General features: G+C 33.7%; 2 protein-coding genes and 1 long non-coding RNA gene across 3 annotated transcripts; 2 read left to right on the top strand and 1 right to left on the bottom strand.

Moving 5' to 3' along the window:
• Positions 1-1,545: 1,545 nt before the first annotated feature.
• On the top strand, positions 1,546-2,115 carry LOC148622051 (fibrinogen-like protein 1). Its single transcript, XM_088574105.1, has one exon. The coding sequence runs from the start codon at positions 1,546-1,548 to the stop codon at positions 2,113-2,115; it is 570 nt and encodes a 189-aa protein (XP_088430231.1).
• A 739-nt stretch (positions 2,116-2,854) lies between these two features.
• Positions 2,855-6,266, bottom strand: LOC148622050 (uncharacterized). Its single transcript, XR_015920864.1, has 3 exons — positions 6,155-6,266; positions 5,332-5,395; positions 2,855-3,158 (listed from the first exon to the last, which is right to left on the bottom strand). It is a non-coding gene; the product is annotated as an uncharacterized LOC148622050 (long non-coding RNA).
• Positions 6,267-14,714: 8,448 nt separating this feature from the next.
• LOC148622049 (long-chain fatty acid transport protein 6-like) lies at positions 14,715-24,751 on the top strand. Its single transcript, XM_088571566.1, has 10 exons — positions 14,715-15,216; positions 15,718-15,828; positions 16,462-16,677; positions 17,146-17,304; positions 17,702-17,826; positions 18,035-18,226; positions 19,463-19,571; positions 21,842-22,043; positions 23,326-23,423; positions 23,847-24,751. The coding sequence occupies exons 1-10, from the start codon at positions 14,850-14,852 to the stop codon at positions 24,155-24,157; spliced, it is 1,890 nt and encodes a 629-aa protein (XP_088427692.1). The 5' UTR covers positions 14,715-14,849; the 3' UTR covers positions 24,158-24,751.
• The last annotated feature ends 1,344 nt before the right edge of the window (positions 24,752-26,095 follow it).

Here is a 26,095-nt window from a genome sequence, read left to right as displayed (position 1 = left end):
TAAAGTGCCTGGATGTTAGATAAAGGCGCGAATCCTATTCAAAAAGTAAAGCACGAATCCTATTTAAAATGTAAAGTAATTTATTATTACAATTTTATCTTTTTCAACAAAAAATGAAAGTAAAACGTTGAAAATACGATGTTTACCATTACGAAATTCACTTGTATTTTATGTTCAAATTGCTTGAAACCAATTAAAATATGATCTAAAAGGACTGAAATTGTGTGGGATGCATGATCATACATATCATGACGTATAGTTGGTTCTGGCGTCTGTTATTTCAAACAGCAAAATTCATGTCCATGTCAATCTATTGACGGAAAAATACCCTTAAAAGATGATCAAAAGAAGAAAAGAAACAGCCAAATATTTCAAATACAGATAAAAATTGTGCATGTCACCTGAGAGTACACATTATCTTTTCCCAATAGGTAACAATGGTTCGCGACACACAATAGAATTGCATGCCAGCTCTGTTGCAGGCCGTTTGCAGAGGTAAAGTAGGCGCTATGAAATTGACGTAGAAAATACAAGGTTCTGCAAGTCTCAATTAAGCTCTAAAACCAGTCTAATTGCACAACAGAAACATCGGAAAATCATTTAATGAGATTGGAATTATCTAGCATTCAGGGACTTTTTCATACACATATACTTATCCAATAACCTTTATTGAAATACACATTTTAAAGCACGGTGTATTTGTTGAATATTAAGACCTAGGTGTATTTCCTTACAAACAAATAACTTAATGGTGGACTTTTTTAAGAGCGTGTTGAAATATGGCTAAACCAATGGTGTTGTTTGTAGTTCTTGTTGTCTCTATTTTTTTTTATAAATAAAAGTAGGCAACCACCTGTTTGTCGACACGCCTCTAAACGATAACTATTGCCTCTAATGGTGTTTACTTAAAGATCAATGCTATTTCTTTGATTTTTTAATTCCTTTGGTATAATTGATCTAAAATTTATAATAATATTTTTAAGATATATAATAAAGATATTGCGAGTATAATAAATAGAGTCGATATGACATTTCTGTCATCATTTTATTTTCAATATGTATTATAAAGAGTTATCAAAATTTCAAAATATTGAAACACGCCAAGTTCAGTAGCGAATGCCTCTTTTACGGACATCATTTTCACTAGAGACTGTCATTTTCTTAAAGAGCCACTGATTTTACTCGAATATGTCGTTATTCCAGGCTTTTATCATTTTAGTAATGATTTTAAGATGTTCTGGAGATTTTCATCAGTTGTCATGTATAGAGTTCTTCCCAAACACTCATTTACAAACATCCGACGTAGTTAAATCTAGTTATTTAAGCTCTTTTGTTGAATGCATAGTTTTTTGTTACGAAAGTGGCGAGATGTTCTTAAGTGCTTCGTTTCAAGACAATAAACACTGTATATGCCATGGAGATATTTACAATCAATTACCGATTGCTAGTTTCGAATCAGTCTACATGAAACTAGAACTGAAGGAGCCATCCAATTGTTTTGATATCTACAATTGTTTTTCAAGAGGGAATGGAGTTTATAACGTAATGACGAATGGTGGTGTAGGACTTAATATCTATTGTGACATGGACAATGGTGGATGGACTGTCATTCAACGGCGGTTTGACGGTTCAGTAGATTTTGCCAGAGATTACAAAGATTACCAGAACGGCTTTGGACAGGTCACTGGAGAATTTTGGTTAGGTCTAGATACCATCCATGAACTCGTTGTTGATGGTGATTTCGAAGTTCGATTTGACCTTGAAGACTATGAGGGTAATGCAAGATTTGCACTTTACAAATCATTTAACGTGGGTGATTTGAAAGATAATTACCAACTCAATATATCTGACTATTCTGGAACTGCAGGTGACGCAATGAAAACACATAACGGTATGTTATTCTCTGCTGGCATTATAGACTTTGACAACTGGCGGACCCGGTGTGTTGACAGATTTGGTGGAGGTGGTTGGTGGTTTAATGCTTGCCACAACGCTAACATTAATGGATTGTACAATGATACAACTTATGGATTGGGAATTGTTTGGAGTCAATGGCGTGGTTTTGAATATTCTATGAAATCTGTAAGCATGAAAATAAGACCACGACAAATTTAATCTAAAACCCTTTTAAACGGTTTAGTGTAACCGAACTTCAAAATCTTTATGTTAGTCATCATGAAGTGATGTAGCGATTGTTGTCTATTTTGGATGGTTGTCTGTCACATAACGGTATTTTACATGTCCAGAAATTCGGGTCTTTTTCGATTTCCGGATAAAAAAATTGAGTTGTGACAGACGTATAATTGTTGTTTACTTGTTTGTGAAAAATCATAATAGAAGTTAAAATTTTTAGTTGAAATTTTCGTTTGTGTGTTTGCATCCATTATTAATGTTCCTAATATTGGCATATATAGATGGATACAAAACGATATTGTATGCGTGATGATCTCCACAATTGTAGCCCGATGAACTTCTAGTCTAAGGCACAATTTCTGAAAACGCTGCAGCAGACAACTGAACATGGTCATTGTTCCAAAACGCAGAGGCTTATTACCCTACCGGCGCACATAGTCCGCCTGGCCGTGGTGCTCGATTTTGCGTTTTTGCCACACTATCCACTTAAACTTAATTCCCCCTCCGTCAATCATTCCTTACCAAAGTTTAATGATTATATGTCGTAAGAATTATGAAGACATGGGTTACATAAACTACATTCATTGTATTTATAGTTTCAGTTTGTTTAAAATAAAACAATTTGGCTGTATTCCTGGTGACAAATGTCTAGAATATGTGTATAAATGATGGGAAAAGGATGATTGATCAATTCTTGGTCTTTAAAATATTCAATATGAAACATCACACCAAACGGTAGATATCACCGTTTTTTTAATTACAGATAAATATGTGTATATAAAAAAACAATTTTATAACCTGATGGATTTACAAATATCCAACTGTAAGAACAATAACTAAGTAAGTATACCATAATGTCCAGTATACTATACATAAGTCCAAATAGTGTACATGTGTGTATAAAGTTAATCAACAACTCCCCTAACCTTGATACCACCTTCCTCTCAAAGGGTTTCCGACCCCTTTTCCTCTTTTTTGAAAACCACTACCTCTACCTCTTTCATTCCATCTCATGGAGTTACCATCTAGAAAGTGTAAAATAATAAATACATTACATACTAGTATATAGAACTAATCCTTTCACAGTGATATAATGAAGATTGCCCATGTCTTTTCTATTTTCTAAAGTGAATACGATCCACCAGTTGTGTGATTATAAGCATGGTACTACCTTAAGGTTTCTTTTAAGATCCAACTTAATTACGACGCTAAAGTATTTAAAAGAGTAATCAAGGGGACCAAGGTTATAGCGGTAATCAAAAGAATGTAATCCAGGGACAAAGACCAGACATGGAAAACAGACATACACAACAAAGAACATAAAGTAACTAAAATCATACATACAAAGTAACAAAAGTAAATGAGCAACTCGGACTCCACTAAAAACTGGGAGCATGGACCAGGTGCACCGGTAGGGTAAGCGTCCTCTGCTTTTCTAGAAACACCCGCCGAGTTGCTCATAAAAAGTCAAGTCCGGGGTAGACAAACGAGGGAAGGAAAACTACGACCCGTTGAATAAATCAGTTTTCATGGTGCTGATGGATACACCATAACGATCCACGAGTTCATGATAACGGCCATAAAACTTCTGTAGTGATGACTTCAATCTTGTAACAACATAAATCTGTTCCAGAAGCCTATTTGTTAGAGTTCTAGCGCGATACAAAAAGTCTGCGTAGTTTCGGCAAGCTCTGGCATAACGTATGAGTTGTGATATGAACACTCCATACGCAGGAGCCGAAGGGATGTTGCCACAGATGAAAGGGAAGTTGACAATTCTGAATGAAAAGTCATCACGTTTGTCGTAAAGTTTAGTCAATAGTTTTCCTTTACCATCGATTTCTAATCGTAGGTCAAGATATGAGGCTGACTTCACAGTGTCTGTAGTATCCTTTATCTCAAGTTCTTTTTGGTAGATGCGATGTATCAAATTAGGATTGTTTAAAGATAATACGTCATCTATATAGCGGAAACTGAGATTGAAGGATCTAGCCAAACGATATTCTTTCTTTCTGATCAGATCAGCTATAAAGTCAGCCTCATAAAAGTGAAGGAATAGGTCAGCAAGTAAAGGAGCACAATTTGTTCCCATTTGAATGCCGACAGTTTGTTGAAAAACACGTCCACCACACTGGACAAATATGTTGTCAATTAAAAATTCCAGCATTTTGTAAACATCTTCCTCTGTATATTTGGAAGATGATTTGGAATTATTTCTTACAAAGTATGAGGAATCGCTACCAAGAACTATATATTTGTATCTAGGTGTACCATCTTTTTTGGAAAAACAACGATGTATAATGTTTTTAAGTCGGGATTTTAACTGAGTATGGGGAATAGAAGTATACAGTGTTGAAAAATCCTAGGTTTTAATGCTACTATATTCAGATAATAGTCTTGAACTGATTGTCTCCAAAAGATCTTTCGAATTGTTCAGGACCCACATTGAATTAATACCACTACGGGAGTAACAAGTGTTGTGGTAGGACTGTAGACCCTCTTTGACAGTTGTGAGTATAGAAGTTAAAAGTTTTGAAAGAGGTTTGGTGGTACATCTTGCAGGTCCAGCTATGAAACGTTGTTTGTATGGATTCTTGTGAAGTTTAGGAATCCAGTACATAGACGATAAATCACAATCATCGTCCTTGGTAGAGAGACCAAAAGAGGATAGCACATATTTATGGTTTTCTACAATCTCTTCTTTGGAGAGAGTGGTAGCAGTGTAGGTCTTATCACTGCTATTATTTTCTACGTCTACCTCTGATAATAAACATTGGATATAAAACGTTTTGCAGACAAAAACAATGTTGTTTTGGGCTTTGTCTGCTGGTACGACAACATATTTGTCATGTATAGTAGACAATGTTTTTGCTACATCGGGGTCTTTGAAAACTGATGTAGCCTTGGCACTCATTGACCTACTGAAAACTTTCATTCGTTTCAAAATTAAAGACCTCACGACCTTTAACCACTCTGACAGAGAATCAATATCTCGTTTTATCCAAAAATCGCGGAAAAATTAGCAACAAAATAGTTAACCAGTTTTTAACGCGGAACAAGACTCACATTCAACCCCATTCAAATATCGTCTACGTACCAGGACAATAGGACGAAATAGTACAAAACCAGCTACCATTATTACCATCAAATCAGTAACTGGAATGAAAATATTGTACTAGTTTGTAAATAGATACTTACACTGCGATTTAACGACACCAACGAATATGAAAACTAAAACAAATATCACTTTCAACCATCTTGTCTGAAAAAAAGTATGAAAATAAGTGCCAATTAATTGAAATAAATAGAATAAACAAATATAGTTCCAATTTGATTATCATAATTATTATGTCTCTTTCGCGCATTTTGATTAATTGTTCACCACTGATGGTCTCAAGGGTGACAGTTTTGGAAATTCCATGTACACATAGTTACCATCGGTTCGACAAAATATAGAGTTGATTAAACTATTGAAACGGTATTTTCAGTTTTATTCCATCCATTTTCGACGTCGTATATGCCAAGCAGTTTTGAAAAAAAAATGGAATTTACTTTGAATATTGAAATTAACAACCATGTCATGTTGTCGCTTTAATGTCGCCATTTGCATTTGTCAGTTTCATTATATGAGAGTCTCCAAGAATAACCACGATAAACATATTTCAGATCTTAATGGATTGTGATTTTTTTTGGGATATAACACGGCCTTCCAAATCTCCTGGATGTGTAAAATCAAACCATTCACTCACAAACCCGAAGTAACTTTTGGTGGGTGAATTGTCAAATTTTACACATCGAACAAAAGTGTTCAATTCTATAATTCAGCAAAATAAAAATAAAGTACGAACAGAACATTGTACCAATGTAACAAAAACAACAACAAACAAACAACCAAACAAACAAAAAACAACAAACAAACAAATAAACAATCATTCAAAAAATAATCAAACTCTTAAAAAGGCAAACACCAAACTACAAATAACCCACAAGAAAAACAGATGAACATTAATAAGAATCTTACCATGTTTACGTTCAGATTTGGTTTGACCGTTGTGATTGTTCTTCGTTTATATATATGTATATGTTGAATCAAAACGAAATAAAACAAATTGCGTGATTGCACTATATCTAAGATTGTAAACATATAAATAAAAAGAAACATTTAATTCATGATAAATCAAAAACTGTTTTGTAAACAACAGATCAATCAATGTCTGTCTCGCATTTAAAATGGTTACCAATACCATGTGTCACAATGGAGCATTGTTACTCATCACCTTTTTTTTTCTCACATATTTGTGGCACATTTGATATTTTAGCCAAAAAAGGTCTTGTACGCTCACACATCGTAGGGGCATCTTAAACACAAATGTGTATTTAACACGATTTTATAGTACTTTCTATCGAAAAAAGGCACAATTATTTTATTGCTTTTTAGTTTAACACTATGACCTAAATGTTGAAATGTTTTCCTTATTAATTTAACTGTTAAGTTGCCACAGTCTTTCTTTACAGTCAAAAAGACAATTGAGACCCGCATAATTCTTCATATGGATGGGAAAGTTATTACAATATAAGTTCCACGAATCATTCAACAGCGCAATCAAGGAAGCAAGATTCTAGCAGAAATCAAAAGAATGTAGTCCAGGGACACAGGACGTACATGGAAATTAGACATACACAACAAAGAACATAAAATAACCAAAACAACACTTACAAAGTAATAAAGTTATATAGCAACTCATAAATACTCCATAATAAAACTTGGAACATGGACCAGATGTACCGGTAGGGTAAGCGATTATAAAATTTTGGTAATGATGACTTCAATCGAGCAGCAAAATAAGCCTGTTCCAGAATCCCAATTGTAAGAAGTCTAGCGCGATATAAAAAGTCTGCATAGTAACAGCAAGCTCAGGCATAACGTATGAATTGTGATATGAAAATTCCATACGCAGGTGCTGAAGGGATATTGCCAGATATACAGATGAAAGGAAGTTTGACAATACAAAATGAAAAGTCATCGCTCTTGTCGTTTAGTTTGGACAATAGTTTTTCTTTAATGCAATGCAATGCATCATGATAAAACGGAAATGCACATACATAGCAAAACAGAGTGTAATCTTTCTCCTTTTATATTGTGAATGACAAGAAGATGTATGTTTTAAAAACGTTATTTCCAAAACAATGAAAGTTTTTATTGCAAAGTAATCTAGATAAAGTACACAATGTTCCTGCAGCATTGGGAAATGGGCTTATACCAGATATATGGAACGAATTCAAGACCAGATTTGCTATACCTCACATCGCAGAATTCTTCGACGAAAAGAGGGAACAGGTGGAACGTTGAATATATTCGATAAGCCTGGTTATGTCGGGAGGTGGTAACTCTTATCTGTTTGTTTATTTGTATAATTTTTCATATACTCTTAAAATGATAAGTCTATATTTAAAATTAGAAAGGCTTATATGCCATCTCTTCTCAAATTTTTCTCCTTCAACGCGTTAGTGGTACATGAGATTCACCAAGACATATACATGACACTCTTTGTACCTGGAAATATGTAAAAATCTATAATTCTATTTCCCCGCTTATTTAAGAATTGGCAATAATAAAAATTTTGTCTATTGAAAAATAACATCAATTTTCCATGTGCATATTGTTTATTGCGCGAAGTACAATAAACAAAATATGCACATGGAAAATTTATGTTATTTTTCAGCAGACAAAATTTTTATCATAGCCGATTCTTATAAATTAATTTTGAAACATATTTTTGTTTTTAAACATGAGAACAGTAGCTCTGAATACAACCTAATAGCGGCGTGTCAATATTTTTTTATCCATTGAGATATAATAAAATTATTTTGTACAGATTACAGTATTTATCTAAAATTAATTTATTTGACTTATTTGATTTCGGATCAGTCTTCGCAAATTTCAGTAAACATCGTATACGTTAGATATTTATTTTAAAGTGATATAAAAATAATAAAAAAATTCTTCAAACACATATTGACAGTAATTAATTATGTCTTCACGCACTTGTTGTCCTTGTAGTTGTTATACCACACGTTTAACAAAGTTAATATATAGACTTATTTTTCAATTGGCATCGTTAACTAAACAAACTACTCAAATGAAGCATCAGACTTTGTTTTAAGCATATGAGTAAAACTTGTGGATTAACGTATCGTTGGATTCGTCCGTAAGAAATTTATACCCGTTATATTAATTTTCACTATCGAATTGTGTGGCGACTGATTGATTCACGTGGAGAACAGATACATATTGTAAAATATGACACAACCACAAATGCTCCAGTTAGGGATAAAAAGCGGAAGATGGATACACATTAAACCTGGTATGTACGTGTGATCATTAAAGGATTATAATGAATGCAATGTTTTTTGTTCGTTTGTTTTGCTTTTGTTTTGTTTTATTGTAGTATAACTACTAGTATTTTCACTCTATGATGATAACTAATGTTTTCTCCCACTTTTCTTTCACAACAGCTTCATTATGATAGTACCCGAGTGTTGTCCTCGAATAAATCGGAAACAGAAACAGCGAATCTCATGTACATATACATATAAATCATCTGGACTTAAAAGTCAGATCCGGGGACAGTTTGCGGCGTCGGGGATTTTATATGTGTTTTATCGACGAATTTCATCAATATTTGACTCTAGATAAAGTCCAGAATCAGGCACTCCGCATCATCACAGGAGCCATGAAATCAACACCTATTGCTAGTATGGAGGAAATTACAAACATACAACCATTAAGTAAGAGACGAGAATGTAAATCTATGATACAGGCCACCAAATATCAATGCTTACCAAACCACCCAATGAATGAGAGACCGAAACAACTATCCTCAGGCCGACTCAAAAGATCCAGCTTCACTCTAGAAACAAGAGCATTGCAAAGAAAACACCAAGAACATCTACCTAAGCATGTCAAACATATAGATTTTAACATAAATGACAGTCTAGGACAATGTAACCATTAAGACAAGAGTTCCGTTACTCAGTGCCAAAGATGAACAATTAAACATCGTCAGAAAAACCGTAACAATGATCATGCTGGAAGAAGAGTATCCTTCAGAATTGTGGGCAAGCGTTTACACAGATGGTTCAGCCACAAATGCGACAACAAAAGGAGGGGCCCATATCTACATAGAATACCCAAATGGAGTACAACAGTCAATATCAACATGTTGGCAATACCAACAGGATTAATTGCTCCAACTACAAGGCTGAAGAAGAAGCACTCATCCATGCGGCAAATTACATCAAGGAAACCGCAGAAAATATGCAAGTAGTATTCCTAACAGATGCCCTCTCCGTAATACAGGCATTGACCAACAACAAACTAGCACAACTTGAAAGAGCTATTTATTCCATCAAGAGCCTTAAAACTGCCATACAGTGGATACCTTCAAATTGTGGAATTAGTGGATATGAAAAAGCAGATAAGCTAGCAAAGGAAGGCGCTCATCAACAGCAAGATGAAAATCCTGTCTGCTACACACAGATGAATACCATCATCAAGTCTCTGCACAATACCACTCAAAAGCAAGATAGCTACCATCAACTACAAAGATTTGAGCAAACTACAATATTCAGGCTCAGGACAGGACACAACAGACTCAAGCAACATCTGTACAGAGTTTTGAAGGTCATACCATCACCTGTGGAGAAGCAGAGCAGAATACAGAACACTTTCTGCAGACGTGCAAGTTACACCATGCACAGAGAGAGAAGATATGGGATAAACCAACCCCCATTACAGAGAAACTGTATGGACCTACAGAAGACAGCCAGATTTGTTAATGAGACTGGCATTCAAGTGTAATGGCAAACGACATGAAGAAGAAGATGAATATTTGATAAAAAGATTACCGCAGTCTTCAATAACTTCGATGCTAATGATTTTGATGTAAAAAAAAATATAGTCCAATATATTAAACTGGTCGGTAGATATGGCAACACAAATTTGTTTTTCGCTTGAACTTCTCAAACAATCTGATCTGTTGGAAGTTTTATTTATTACACTCATGATATGAGACAGACATAAACTTGTCTCCTGTAATTTGACATCTGACCGAATATCATAAATTCTTGTGAACGATGTTTACTATAGTATATGCCTTCTAAAATTGATGACCCTGTGCAGGTCCGGGTGTTAAAAGAATAGACCTGCAGCAGCGCTAAGCTTGTCGTAAAAGGCGACTAAATAGAGCTCAGAAACCTAGCCGGGGGCTAGGCGCTCTGCCCACAGAGCAACTGGGATGTGTGCCCCAGATGGTGGAATGGGGTACCCCTGGCGTGTTACATGCTGGGGTTGTCAGGCTATAATACGGAAAACCTGACCGCAAACCATAGTGGTGCATCGTGTTGGGAAAGATGCCACGTTCCTCGCACGTTAAATAACCCTGATGTGGTATTCGATAGGAGTTGGAACCTTTGCGCTCCGCCAGACGAGGCTAAATTGCCCGAACTTACCCATCCCTCCCTTTTTCTAATGGCAATAAAAAAATTTGGACCCTATCATCCTTGTGTCCCATCCCTTTTTTTCATTTCATCATTTTATGTTCATTTTATCATCCATTTCATGTTCATCGTCTGAATATAGCTGAAATATATCAATCAATCAATCAATCTAAAATTGATGAATACGTTCTTTTATTGTACATTGTTAGTTCTTGATATAAATTCACAGTATAGGTTTATTTTAAATTGGTAATATATTCATTTCATACTTCCATCTATCAATGATTTTTATGGTTTACATTGCTTGAATTAGTAGACAATGCCGTGACTTTACGTTCGGAATAAGATCTAATGTTATCTTTGCTTATAGATAGATTGGTGAGCTATGCTCATATATTTCATTATTATAATGGTTTAAAAATGCCAATATTTGTATCTTCATTTTTTCAAATTGGGAAGGTGAAAATGTACCCGCATCAGAAATTGCCAATGTTTTAAGTAAACTACCATTCATCCATGATGCCAACGTATACTGTGTGGGAATACCCGGTAAACACTTTTGAAATGTTTTTACTACATATTTCATCATCAAAGATCTTAACGCGTTGGCTCTGACTTTCTCTTAACTACCGTATAGTAATACTCAATTTTAAAATTTACACCACATATTAAAAAAGGTAAGCATAGATGGTTTCTTATCATTTACTAACATCAAATAGATAATGTTACTTGTAAACCAGGAACTATTTAACAAAACAAGCATGTTTTTGTTAATACAAATGGTTATAAAACAGATACAGATAAAATGTCTGTAGCCACTGATCCATGCAACATGTATGTAAGATACACAAAAATCTGTTATGTCAGTTTATGTACTTTTATATCATGTGATACATAAATTTGATGTAAAAGACCTATCCTAATACACCAACTGTCTAATACGTTACATTATAGTAAAGCAAACGCTATATTATTTTAGGGGAAGATGGCAAGGCACGTATGGCTACGATTACTCTGAAGCAAGGCCTATCTTTCACACAAGCAGGTTTTTTTAAAAGCAATATACAAGGAAGGTCACTAGAGATAAACAACCATTGTTTCAAAGAATTTGGAGGGAATGATGGAAAACAGAACAATTGAGCTTGTTGAAGAAGGGTTATCTAAACAAAGTTTCAGATCCAATTTATGTGCTAGATAAGATATCAAAATCATACAAATCCTTTACGAAAGACAACACTAGCGAAGTATAAAAGTAAACTAACTACATCACAGCAATCCAATTGAAGATTATTTCATTCGCACCGTTACTAAAACATAAGGTAACAAATTTTATTATTTGTCAACAAACAAAAAACAACAACAACAAAAAAAAACAAAACAAAACAAAAAAACAAACAAAACAAGAAAATACAGACAATTTACAATAAAATTCAAGTCTCAGACTCTTTAAACCAATTTATTTAAGAACATTTTCTTAAATGCGATATACATAGAATATATGTACATTTATAAATATTTGCGGAATACTATTAGTCTAGAGGTTTAAGAAAGTTAAATACCTAAAACAGTAACTCTATAACTGTTAAAGAACATGTATTCACTGTTCAGAGCTCAATAATATTTGATATGCTGTAAAAGTGAAAGGAACAAATAAAATTCCAATAAGGTAAAACTTACTTAATTTACAAAGGAACTTAAATCATATTTTACTGTAGCTATGAACTTTCACTTTCATAAAAGAACGGATTAAAAACTGACATGTTTCGAACGAATAATACCGACCTATTCATTGACGATCCATATCGGTGTTGCATACTAAGTCGTGTCAAGATTACACCTACCCACCCTTTTCAGTCAAGGTTGGGAAAGGGAGCACAGTACAAGTCACCATGCAGAAGCAGTATACTAAATATCTAAGCATTCCCTGCTGTAGGAGCTGATAAATCTGTTACAAAAATGTCCACTATACAACACCTAAAATCTACAAAGTCGATCAGTAAACAGGAAGTAGATGAGTGACAAACCTCAAAAGGTGAGACACGGTTTAAGTCATCAGCGATAGCAATAAATCAAATTTCTAAGCTTTCCCTCCAATTGAAGCTGAAAAATTTGTTGCAAAAATTTCCATTACGCAGCACCTAAGACCTACAAAGTCGATTAGTAAACAGGAAGTAGATGAGTGACAAACCTGAAAAATGGAGACACGGTACAAGTCATCATGGATATCAATTGATTAAATATACAACCTTTCCCTTCAATGGACCCTGAGAAATCTGTTACAAAAAGTGTAACGGACGGATTTCAAAACATTTCAAACATCTGCTATTTCTACTTTTTTCAATTTTCTTTCTTTATGTTTTTTTCAGAAATACTCCCCAATGGACCACTTGATATGCACAATTTATAAATGAATAAAAACATCAATGAATGGTTGTTGCATCATGGTACAATTCAAACTCCTAAAACAGTTTAACATAGTTGACCAGCAAGTGATATGTAAACATGTCCACACAAAAATGCTTGTTAATTTGTTATAACTGGTTATGTTTCTGTTTTTTTTTAATTAAAGTAACAAATAATTAAGAGATTCGCAGGGCTCATCGTGAGACGATTACAGCCTGCATTTTAAACTCATATCACAAGGAGCAAGTGTGGACACAGTATTAGTTTTTGATACACTTAAAGTAAGGACATACACTTCATTGCGGACACAAAAACTGGTTTTGATACAATATTGCACATAATTTGAAAATCTATGAAATGAGAAAGTTCTGCTTATGAGGGTGTCAATCAAAGACATTTGCAATCAATACCTATAGCTTGAAAATTGTAAGAGAATTTTTAAATTCTGATTGAAAAACGCAGACAGTGATTACAGGACGCTTACCCTACCGGTGCACCTGGTCCATGCTCCCAGTTTTTAGTGGAGTCCGAGTTGCTCATTTGCTTTTGTTACTTTGTATGTATGATTTTTATGTATGATGATATGTTACTTTATGTTCTTTGTTGTGTAAGTCTGTTTTCCATGTCTGGTCTTTGTCTCTGGATTACATTCTTTTGATTATTACTATAACCTTGGTTCCCTTGATTACTCTTTCAGACTCTAAGACAACTAATAAAAAAATCGGACCAAAAATAACCAGAAATAAAAAGCATAGTTTATTTTTGGCGTCGCTCGCTTTGGCCCCTTATGACTCGAAAACCATGGGAGGTATCAGGGATAATAATAATGAATTTTAGCTATAGTACTTTCATATACTGATAAAGAACTACCCAAAGTTGGTTATGCAGTCAGGTACGGATAAATTTAGCAGTTACCTGATGAATTGGAAGTCAATCCACGAAGTGTCTGAAATGTTCACAGATTGACTACTGAATGTGTGTGTTGGTAATTGTAAAACTAATTTCCATGGTAATGATATAATGATATAATTTTTAGTATTTGATTTATTTACAGGTGCGTTTTGTTTCAATTTATGAGTAAAATGTGGAAATACATCACTGTTTTTCTTTCACAAAATTCCGGATTTATCTATAAAAATATCCTTATTTTTTACAATTTTTTTTCCCTAAATGCCTTTATTTTTTTTCACAAAAAGTGAGTTGAAATCTTGAAAGTCGTATGTAAAAAAAACGCTACAGATACAATAAGTGTAATATTATAAGTACTAAATTCGACCAATGGATTTGTGGACTTTGAAAGCAAGCATCTTTAGGTGAAAGGCTTAAAGGAAATCGAGACTGTATCAGCATGGCATTTAAAGATACATGTACTGAGAATGTGAGTATTTAATAAATGAAAACAAATCGTAATTGTTCTCGCACATGAGGCATTTTTCAGCTGTTTTTATTTACTAAAATTAAAACCGTACAATGAAAATTAGCTTTAAACACAACTTATTCAAATAAAACAATACAGCTACTTGCACTATCGGTATGATGATAAATGCATGGTATGTCATGTTGTATACATTATCTGACTTATACGTGACTGGTTTGACATTTGATCTATCAACTTTTGTTCTTTTTAAATGTCATCGTGTTTCTTGGAAAACTCCCGTTAAATACATGTCATATACATTTACACAAAAACATAAATCTAATTGTTTGTCCGGAAAATTCCGATTAATTGCAAAGAAAAACGACAAAAAAATGCCTTATTAATTCAGTTAATACAGAAATTGAGTTTATTGTGAACAAATTCACATTCTGAAAACATGTCTGTGAAAGAGAAAGTTTTGTATGGGACACTTGGAACAATTGGAGCGGGAATTGCTTCGTGGAGATTATGTTATCCTTATCTGGGTGACGATTTCAAGTATATTAAAGCCAGGCAGAGAACTGCACAGGCAGCAAAGAAAGATGTCGAGGAAAAAAAACTTGTTATTGATATGTTCGAGGAGAATGTTGACCGAATTCCGAAGAAAACATTTATCATATTTGAGAACAGAAAATATTCCTATGAATTTGTTGACAATATGGCTAACCGAGTGGCTTATGTTGTATCTGAATGGGGATTGAAACCAAAGGATATGGTGGCAATGATGGTATCAAACGAACCAGCGTTTATTTGGATACTTTTAGGTATATGATTACAGTTTATCGTTAAACAGTAAAGTTTTCTGTCTTCTCTTCCAAGAGATAGGAGGGGCGGGAGTTGCCTAACCCTCGTCTACTCTTTAAGTCTTGCTAGGTCGAAACAAACTCTTTCTTACGTCACCATAAACTCGAAGAAACCCATAAAATGATGTCAATGTCAATATATTTTCAGGAACAGGAACTATTCTCAATCTCCAGTTAAAAGATATGAAATTTTATCGGTCACGATTCGAAAAACCTAAAATTTTTTCGTAACAAATGAAAACAAATCAGAACATTCTAAGTGAAGAGGATATAAATTATGATATCTTGTTTTTTTTTCGGTACGGTTTATGATTTCTGGAGAATGAGAAGCCTTTCATATAAATACAATTTTAACGTTGTCTTTTTCAAAGTTTCGGTATAGTAAATTTTAAAATTACTGTTCTCCTTTTTTCTCCTTTAAATGTTTTAATATATATATTTTTAAATTGATTCATAATTAAGGTCTACAGAAGATAGGTGTTGGAGCTGCGTTCATTAACTATCATCTAAAATCCAAGCCACTTACACATTCAATCATTACCAGTGATGCCAAAGCTCTTATTGTTGGAGAAGGTTTGTATTAAAGTACATTCCCTATGGTTAATCGGCTAAATCTGAGAAGAATTAACCACAGATGTATGGTTGTATGGCGACTAATGACACTAGTAACATGTTTTGTACATCAATTAACTACATTTTGTCTTAAGTTTTCAGTACATCATGTCATTAAAATTTTTAAACACATCGACAACCATTTACGTCATCAGGTGAGGTTTTAAACTGACACATGTACGTATTTACATCTAAGAATGTTAAAAAGGATTTGCAAGATAATTTGAACTTCATTTTAACAAAACATACTCTTGTAAATATCTGTATAATAATCTATTTTGTTATAAATTTAGTCGTCAATTTATTGGTTATATGATCGCAAAAGTATATACATAACTACATACTTTCGTTATATTGCACCCCAACCCTATACTAAAGTTTGCCCCTCCACCATATAAAATACGAACAACTCATTTGACGCTTATGGAAACTCTATTATAAACATTTTTTTATTTGGTCCATTCTTTCTTGCTCATTAGACAAATGTCGTCTGTATGTTTCCTTTGCAGCATAACGTATGTTTTCTCTGCCTCAATTCTTAATTTTTTACTTGTACATTTACTGACGGCTTTTGCATATTTCAATATATTTTAGGCAAAAATTTGCTAGATTCCGTTGAAGAAATTAGAGGCGAACTATCATTTATGCCGGTTTATATCTGCGGAGTAACAAAATCAGAATTGAATGGCGACTTCTCTTCTTTTGATGATTTGATGAAAACATCATTTCCGGTACAAGTCTGCAGGAATGTGCGATCAGATATACTTATGACGGATCCTCTTTGTTACATTTATACATCTGGCACAACAGGTACCTTACTCAAAATATAATTGTAATCACTACAGTTGTTCTTGATTGTCTACAAAGGGTAAATAGTTGAGCTCCAAAAAAAATCCTTTTTACTTAAAAGTGATAATCGTACAACTGCTAATGATGGAAAGCACTTTCATCAAAACAACATGAAATCCATGAATATAATGAATAATTACAGTTCGCATGCCGAAACATAAAATTTCATATATTTATGGACTTAACATAATAAGTATTTAAACGTTTATTCGTTCAGTGCTTAAAACCGTCAAAATGTTTAATGAAGCAATTTAACAGTACAAAAGAAGAAAATTTTCGGTCAGAAGTATCTAATCGAGTTTATGGCATCGTAATTTTCATTACATTCAACGTCGCTTTGTCTTTAAAGTTTTTTTAATCTACCTAAGTAAGCAAACAGAATTATTATTAAAACACACCATGTGGTATTGATACACGTTTATATTTTAGGACTTCCAAAACCAGCCATTATTAACCAATTTAAGGCTATTGGGCTAGCTAACGTATTACAACAGTTCAGTTTAACTGAAAATGATATTTTGTATATTGTTACTCCATTGTATCACATGGCTGCATCAACTCTGGGATGGTGGAATACTATGAAAGTAGGTACGTATTTCGTTGTATATAAAGTGTTAATTGTTTTTGTTCTTTAAAGGTGAGCTATGACTCATCAGCAAACAATATTAACTCATCACTTTATCATAGTAATCGAATGTAACAATATAGTAGTCACTGTCTATGTTTCTATGAAATAAATGAATTAGATTTTAATAGTGTACAAAGAATGAAACCAAAAACACAACTAGTCTAACATATCTTAAAGACACAAAACATAACAACTCGTGAGAAAAGTCCCAATGGCACATGATAAAATTGTACATAATAGTTTAATTGATATGGTTCAACATTAGTTGCATTAGTTTGCATACGAAAAAGCTATTTTATTTTATAATTACTGATCCATTTAAAGCTAACTATATTTTTGTTTATAAACACATTGTAGGTGGGACACTTGTCCTCGGGCGTAAGTTTTCAGCCAGAAACTACTTCAATGAAATTAGAAAATATGATGTTACTGTGATTCTATACATAGGAGAGCTGTGCAGATATTTGTTGAATGTTCCAATGGTAATCAAATTTAGCTGAAATCTTTTATTTTACTGTAGTTTATTGGTATGTTCCCTTTTTTCTCTCATTGATACAGAATTAAACGTATTTTCAATTGATTAAACATATCGGTTACTACATAGGGGCCGATATGAACTCATATCATATATTTTTGGGTAAATCGGTGCTAAAATGTTAATATTTACATGTATATATTTGTTTATTATAGAATATTTTGGATACGACACATAAACTGAGATGTGCAACAGGCAATGGACTTAAGCCTGATGTTTGGAAAAAATTTCAAGAACGATTTAGAATTCCATTGATTGTAGAACTATTTGGACAGACAGAGGGAACCATGGGCATATTTAGCGTACTGAATAAACCGGGATGCATCGGTCGTTTATCGTCGTTAACGGTATAATAATTGCCTATATTATACTTGCCTATATCGAATAAGCATTATGTATTATTTCTAGCTCCGCCCCTTAACATTTATTTGAAGTTACTATGACATATCACCGCGATGTCCTCATCACGATATATCTCCTCCTTGACTGAAAATACCATTCATTGTCCATGTGCACATCCTCTTCATTTTCATTTAAGATAAAATGAATAGTGAAAGTGTTAATCTTTGGGTTTTTTTTGCCATTGTTGATTAATTTAAATGTTAAAATATAGTTGTAAATTTTATTCAAGTTGACTTTTACTACATTTGAGGAACAACAAGAACATTACACCTGAGTTTAATTCCACAAATTTCTTAACGCCTATGCACATGTACATAAAAATGTATCAAAAGGGGTATTCAGTATGATATAACACATATTGCCGACAGCAAAGGGTGATACACCCAATAACACACTTAGAAAATATATCACCTTCGACTACGTCTCGGGTTATATATCTACCTCGTGTATTACTTCGGCGTATCACCCTTTACTGCAAAATATATATATATTGTATGTATGTATGTATGTATGTATGTATGTATGTATGTATGTATGTATCTACACTGCTCCATCGGATCAAATTGATACAGGGAAGATAACGTCAACTTATAGAAGGGTCTGAAAAATTCCTAACGAATTTTAGGACTGTCAAATTTGCGTTGCAAATTTTTAGTCGTTTTCTCTGCACCGTCTGCACAATAGAGTCGTCACATTCTGAAACGTTTGTATAATATTGATTTGTTGTGACATGCATCATTAATTTGATCCTCTATCCTACATAATAACACCTAAACGAACTGTCCCGTACTACCATACATCGTGTACTAAGTTACAGCCCTAGATTAAACCTACGAGGAGGAATGACCCGGCCAGCGAAAGCTATATTTTTATATAGCCTAGCTGGCCGAGTGGTCTAGGGCGCTGGACTTTGTGCAGGCGGTGTTGCCATAGATGTCACAGCGGTACAAGTTCGAGTCCCGCGGATGGAACTACCAAAAATATGCATCGCAAATTTGACAGTTCTAACATCGTTGGGAATTTTTCAGACCTTTCTATATATATATAATAACCCTGTGCTTTCAAATCTGAATACATTACAAAACCCTCAAGGTTTCAGCAAAATTAGGATAGTGAAAAAAAAGCCTTGCTAAGAAAAAAGTATCAAAATAATGAATTACATGGTTGTCCACTTTTTTCAGAATTGGTTTGCAGGAGAATCGATGCCGAAAATGTTCCTTGTTAAACCTGATCCATATTCTTTTGAACCATTGCGGAACAAGAAGGGACAGTGCATTCTCTCCAAGCCAGGTAATTAAAATCAAAATCAAATGCTTGTTTACTGTATATCAATATAATTAATTTAACCAAACGAATCTTTATCGAAAGAGTAATCAAGGGAACCAAGGTTATAGCGGTAATCAAAAGAATGCAATCCAGGGACAAAGACCAGACATGCAAAGCAGACATACACAACAAAGAACATAAAGTAACTAAAATCATAAATACAAAGTAACAAAAGCAAATGAGCAAAATCTGGGAGCATGGACCAGGTGCACCGGTAGGGTAAGCGTCCTTTGCTTTTCTAGAAACACCCGCAGAGTTGCTCATAAAAAGTCAAGTCCGGGGTAGACAAACGAGGAAAGGAGAACTATGACCCGTTGAATAAATCAGTTTTCATGCTGCAGATGGATACACCATAACGATCCAAGAGTTCATGATGACGACCATAAAACTTCTGTATTGATGATTTCAATCTTGTATCAACAGAACCCTATTCCAGAAGCCTATTTGTTAGGGTTCTAGCGCGATACAAAAAGTCTGCGTAGTTTCGGCAAGCTCTGGCATAATGTATGAATTGTGATATGAACACTCCATACGCAGGTGCTGAAGAGATGTTGCCACAGATGAAAGGAAAGTTTTGAATTTTGAATGAAAAGTCATCACGTTTGTCGTAAAGTTTAGTCGATAGTTTTCCTTTACCATCGATTTCTAAGTGTAGGTCAAGATATGACGCTGATTTCACAGTGTCTGTAGTATCCTTTATTTCATGTTCTTTGGGGTAGATGCAATGTATCAAATCCCCGAAATTAGGATTGTTTAAAGATAATACGTCATCTATATAGCGAAAACTGAGATTAAAGGATCTAGCCAAATGATATTCTTTCTTTTGGATCATATCAGCTATAAAGTCAGCCTCATAAGAGTGAGGAATAGGTCAGCCAGTAAAGGAGCACAATTTGTTCCCATTGGAATGCCGACCGTTTGTTGAAAAACACGTCCACCACACTGGACAAATATGTTGTCGGTTAGAAATTTCAGCATTTTGTAAACATCTTCCTCTGTATATTTGGAAGATGATTTGGAATTATTTCTTACAAAGTATGAGGAATCTCTACCAAGAACTATATATTTGTATCTAGGTGTACCATCTTTTTTGGAAAAACAACGATGTATATGTTTTTAAGTCCGAATTTTAACTGAGTATGGGGAATAGAAGTATACAGTGTTGAAAAATCATAGGTTTTAATGCTATTGTATTCCGATAATAGTCTTGAAATGATTGTCTCCAAAAGATCTTTCGAATTTTTCAGGATCCACATTGAATTAATACCATTACGGTAAATCACAATCATAGTCCTTGGTAGAGAGACTAAAAGAGGATAGCACAGATTTATGGTTTTCCACAATCTCTTCTTTGGAGAGTGTGGTAGCAGTATAGGTCTTATCACTGCTATTATTTTCTACGTCTATCTCTGATAATAAACATTGGATGTAAAACGTTTTGCAGACAAAAACAATGTTGTTTTGGGCTTTGTCTGCTGGTACGACAACATACTTGTCATGTATAGTAGACAATGTTTTTTGCTACATCGGGGTCTTTGAAAACCGATGTAGCCTTGGTACTAATCGACCCACTTTTCGTTTCAAAATTAAAGACCTCACGGCCCCTAATCACTCTGACAGAGAATCAATGTCTTCTTGTTCTCGTTTTATCCATTTTATTGCAAAGTCCTCGACAGCATCTGTAAGAACTTCAAAGTTATAATTTCAATTTATGGAGCGTGGTTCTCGGTACTTCGGGCCTTTAGAAAGGATATCACGTAGAGATTCGTTTTCGATGATGATTAATCTCCCGTAACGACGTGACCAGAAGGACCATATTAGAATGGAGAGTTTTTGCAAGAACAGTCAGGTGGTTTAGCCTTGAAGTCAAGTTCTCAATCTCGAGGAGCCTTTTATAATTGAAAATTTTGGATGCAATGGGTGAAGTATGGGAATATGAAATAATTGGTATGGATTTGTCTTTGTAATATGGGGGAATTTTGTAACCTTTTTGTGATGAAGGATGTTAGCCAAATTAATTGCATCTATACCTTTGTTGACAAACGGTAGTGGAAGAAATGATCGTTTTTCTTCATCTTGTCTTTTCACACAAACTGGTTTAAAGAGTCTGTGAAACTTCGACATCAGTCAGTTAAAGCATTATCTAAAGGTATTAACAACAGACTTATTCTACCACATGCGCAAAATTAATTGAAATATTTCATGATGATTCGAACTAAATTACTTTTTTTTAGGTGAAGAAGGGTTATTGATTTCTGAAATTCCTCCATTCTTCGACATCTTTGCCTTTTATAAAGGTACCAAAGAAATGCATGAAAAGAAACTAGTGAGAAATGCATTCAAAGATGGTGATGTTCATTTCAACTTTGGTGACCTTCTATTCCGAGACAAACACTACTATTTATATTTCAGAGACAGAGTGGGTGATACATTTAGGTAAGTTTCTACCCTTGATTTAGGTATGTGTAGCACATATGAATGACATTAGACAGAGCAATGGTAGTACAAGCAGTTTTGTACAGAACTCTGTCTTACACCATGAAAGAATAATCAAAAGAACCAAGATTGTAGCGGTAATCAAAAGAATGCAATCCAGGGACAATTACCAGACATGGAAAACAGACATACACAACAAAGAACATAAAATAACCAAAACAACACGCATACAGCAAGAAAAGTAAATGAGCAATTCTGACTCCACTAAACATTCGGAGCATGGACCAGGTGTACCGGTGGGGTTAGCGTTCTAAAGATTATATATAAAGATATAATATAGATTAAAAGATATAAATAAAAAAAAAATCTGAATTCAGGTATATCAAGAATACACGGTAATAACAAAAATCATCGGACTAAAAATAGCTAATCACAGGGACCCATCAACCATTACGTGATATGGCAAGTCAATAATAAACCGGAAAATGAAAATAGTCACTTTGATTTTGACATTAAAGTAAAATGGCGGGTTAAGCAGGTATTGTAATAGACAAGCCTTACCCTTCCCGAATGGCCACAAGGATTCCGATGTATGTTTGTGTAGTGCACACATACATCAAAATTGGTAAAACAGTAGTAAACTTGGCGTTCAACTAAAAACATATATGCTATTATTTGTGTTTTACCCCGAACAATTGCGAACAGTTATTGAATAACGACAAGAATGGCAAGCCTGTGGTAAAACAAAGATAAAATGGAGTTTCCGTCGTTTATTTCGCTTTTAATTGGACTAGTTTCTTCATATTTTTGAATTAAGGCAGCCTATGTTTTGCACGAAATATTGGTCTTGTGTTTAACACTTTTAACCATGGCTGTGGTCTGAAGAGATTTGAAGCGTGTCATATTAGAATTAAATGTACAGAGCGTTCCACAGAATATGTCTTATTTCAAAAAATAATACGCCTTTGTATCCAAAATGAATGTCAAATGATATCGCCTCATACATCATTCTTCTTCATTGAGTAGCAATGTTTTACTTGAAAATAAAGCATGGTTTATCCATCTATCAGTTCTGCAACCAATCAGTCCGAGCTAATCTCAAAGTATGCGTTATTTTTCAAAGACAAGCTGGCGAGTTTTACGATTTTTTGTACGAATAATATTAGTAATTCAATGTATGTTTCTGTGCATCACATTCGACCGATACCTTGATTGCATTTACCAGGATATATGAACAAAGTTTTATCTAAAGTATCTAAAGTTATAATTAATTAACTTTCAGGTGGAAAGGTGAAAATGTGTCAACTGGTGAAGTAAGTGCAGTCTTATGTACCCTCCATTTCGTTCAAGATGTCAATGTTTATGGTATAATTGTTGAAGGTAATTTTGCTATGAATGCTTACATTTTTAGAAGAGTCCAAGTTCCTCATCATTTTTTTCTTCTGTTCATTTGCATTTACCTACTGAATTACCACGTTTATTTCTCTTGTCTCAGTTCCATTATATTTCAACTGCCTTTCACTTTCGAGTATTATGGACTATTTTACGAAGACACTTTTTATTTTATTCATCTGCTGTATCTAAGCCTAATATATTCTTCTATTTTCCAACAGTTAAAATGTGTGTATCCATCAAAGAGTGAAAATATGGTTTGTTTTCATGACGGCCATGCAGTTTCAATTATATTTATCTTTTGGTGCTACAGAAATGTACTTTTGTAGAAAGAGACTTGTTGACTTCCAAAATTATTTTCTTCAAAATTCAGTTTACAAAAAGTTTAACCTGTTTTTACGCTAATTTTAGGGGTTGATGGAAAAGCGGGAATGGCCGCTATAACATTACACCAAGGTAAAGATATAACACAACAACTACTCCAGAGTATATACAAAAAGGTGGAGAAGGACTTACCGAGCAGTGCCAGACCTGTCTTCCTTAGATTTTTACCCGAGCAGAGAGTTACACAGACATTTAAACACAGGAAAGTAGAACTGGCAAAAGAAGGAGCAGATCCAACAAAAATATCAGATCCTTTATATGTTATAGACAATGTGAAGAAAACTTATGAACTTTTGAATTTAAGTAACTATGATCGTGTTCTACAATCTAGATTATAATAAGGAAAAGTTTTATGTAAACCAAAGAAGATAAAATTCAAATAGAAAAAAATCACGAGCTTGTCAATAATATAATTTTGCAATGTATTTTTTACAATATGTGAACAGATGTGAAGATTTATTTGTATTTGTGGTTGTGTTTTGGCTTTTGAGCAATGACAGCAGAAAAAGAAGCAATGAAAAACTTATTGAAAGTTAGAAAACGAGCAACTGGGTTCCGTTTAAAACTGGGAACAACTTGTACAATAATTGAATTGGGTAAACGTCTCTGGGGTTTTTAAGCAGTCCTGGAGATACTCACATTACGTGTTGTGTCACACGTAAAAGATAATTGAGACGAAAGGGAAAAATACAAAAATCAAAGGTCTTGTCGATATAAGTTCATTCTGTTGAAGACTATATATAGTAAGTCAGTCTCTTAAGAGAGAAGAAACAATACGACAAATCTTTTACATTTAAATTTGGTATTGAACAACAGGCATATTGCATTAGATGAATGTTTAAAAAAAAACAGCATTTTGTTAGTATTGTCTTCGAGAAATTGTATTAAAAAATATTTTTTTGCGATGTCAACCAATAAAATATGTTTTGACACCAATGTGGTCCTTTTTATCAAGGAAGACGAAATTTGGGTTTAACTTCGAGATCATCGAATTAAGTTTTGAAGGCAAAATCATGACACGCAACGGGTAATTTTACAGATCTGTTATTTTTAGCCTCGACTTTATATTGAAAAAAATTACGTAGGTTAAAAAAAACATGAATGGGATGTATATTTTATTCAAGAAAAATGTTTTTATGGTCTTTGTTAGATATTATAGACACTACACGAAAAAGTAACCATAGGAACCAAGATTCTACCGGAAATCAAAAAAATCCAGGAACAAAGACTGCAAAGGACGAAGCTGAATGACCCTTTCAGGAAATTCGAAAATGGAAGATCACTATCATTCCTAGGCAAAAAAAAACTTAATAGCATTATCACGGTTTTAGTCTTTAATTAGTACACTTCATTTTTTTACTACCACGATTCATGAAGTGTTGAGAGTATTGCATAACCATATTTATACGTTTTCAATTCTTAGAGTTGCACGCTTTAAAGTGTCATCCTGCTGTGTCTGAAGCGTCAGTGTCTGTTGTTTTTATTCGGATCTTGCTCTTCTTGTCTAAAGAATTCTTGCATTATAATAAAAGGATCTGCCATATCAATGAAAAAAAATTATATATTAATAAAAGACTTGCATCATAATAAAAAAAATCTTGCATATTAATGACAAAATCTTACATATTAATAAAGAAATCTTGGATTATAATAAAAAAAATCTTGCATATTAATAAGAAACTATTGAATAAAAATTCATAAGTGATGAATTTTGCAACACATCACTTGGCATAAAAGTAGTTCGATGTAACATTTTTTATATTGCGTTGTTTATATGGACAATTAAAGATTTGAATGTTCAGTAGAAGCTTATAACTTCCTTTGCTTAAATTGTATAAAAAAACTATCTAACCGAAATTTAGGTTTCACTTGATTTCACTCTCTACTAGACAAATTTGCAGTTAGGTTTATTAATTCATCTTTAGTTATGTAATCGGAGGTAAAATCTGATTCAGATATGGTTAATGCAGCACCTAATACAGGTTTGTCATGCTCTGTCAAACATTTATTTACTTAGAAAATTGTATAATTTCTTTATCAAGTCGTCGACCACGAAGTGGCGGTGACTTATTGTTTTTACTGTGTTTCTTCTTCTTCTTCTTCTTCTTCTTCTTCTTCTTCTTCTATTATTATTATTATTATTGTTATTATTATTATTATTATTATTATTATTATTGTTATTATTATTATGTAATTCTCCTGTCGTAAAAATTGTTCGAAGTATCCGCCCTTTTTCTCAAAAGTGGCTAGTCCGATTGAGATGGAACTTTTTTTTA

Source organism: Perna viridis, chromosome 3, assembly GCF_037379345.1.
Source record: "Perna viridis isolate PV_CMFRI_1.1 ecotype Kerala chromosome 3, ASM3737934v1, whole genome shotgun sequence".
In the NCBI taxonomy this organism is placed as follows: Eukaryota; Metazoa; Mollusca; class Bivalvia; order Mytilida; family Mytilidae; genus Perna; species Perna viridis.
The sequence above is the reverse complement of the archived record's forward strand: the minus strand, read 5'-3'. Positions and strand labels throughout refer to the sequence as shown.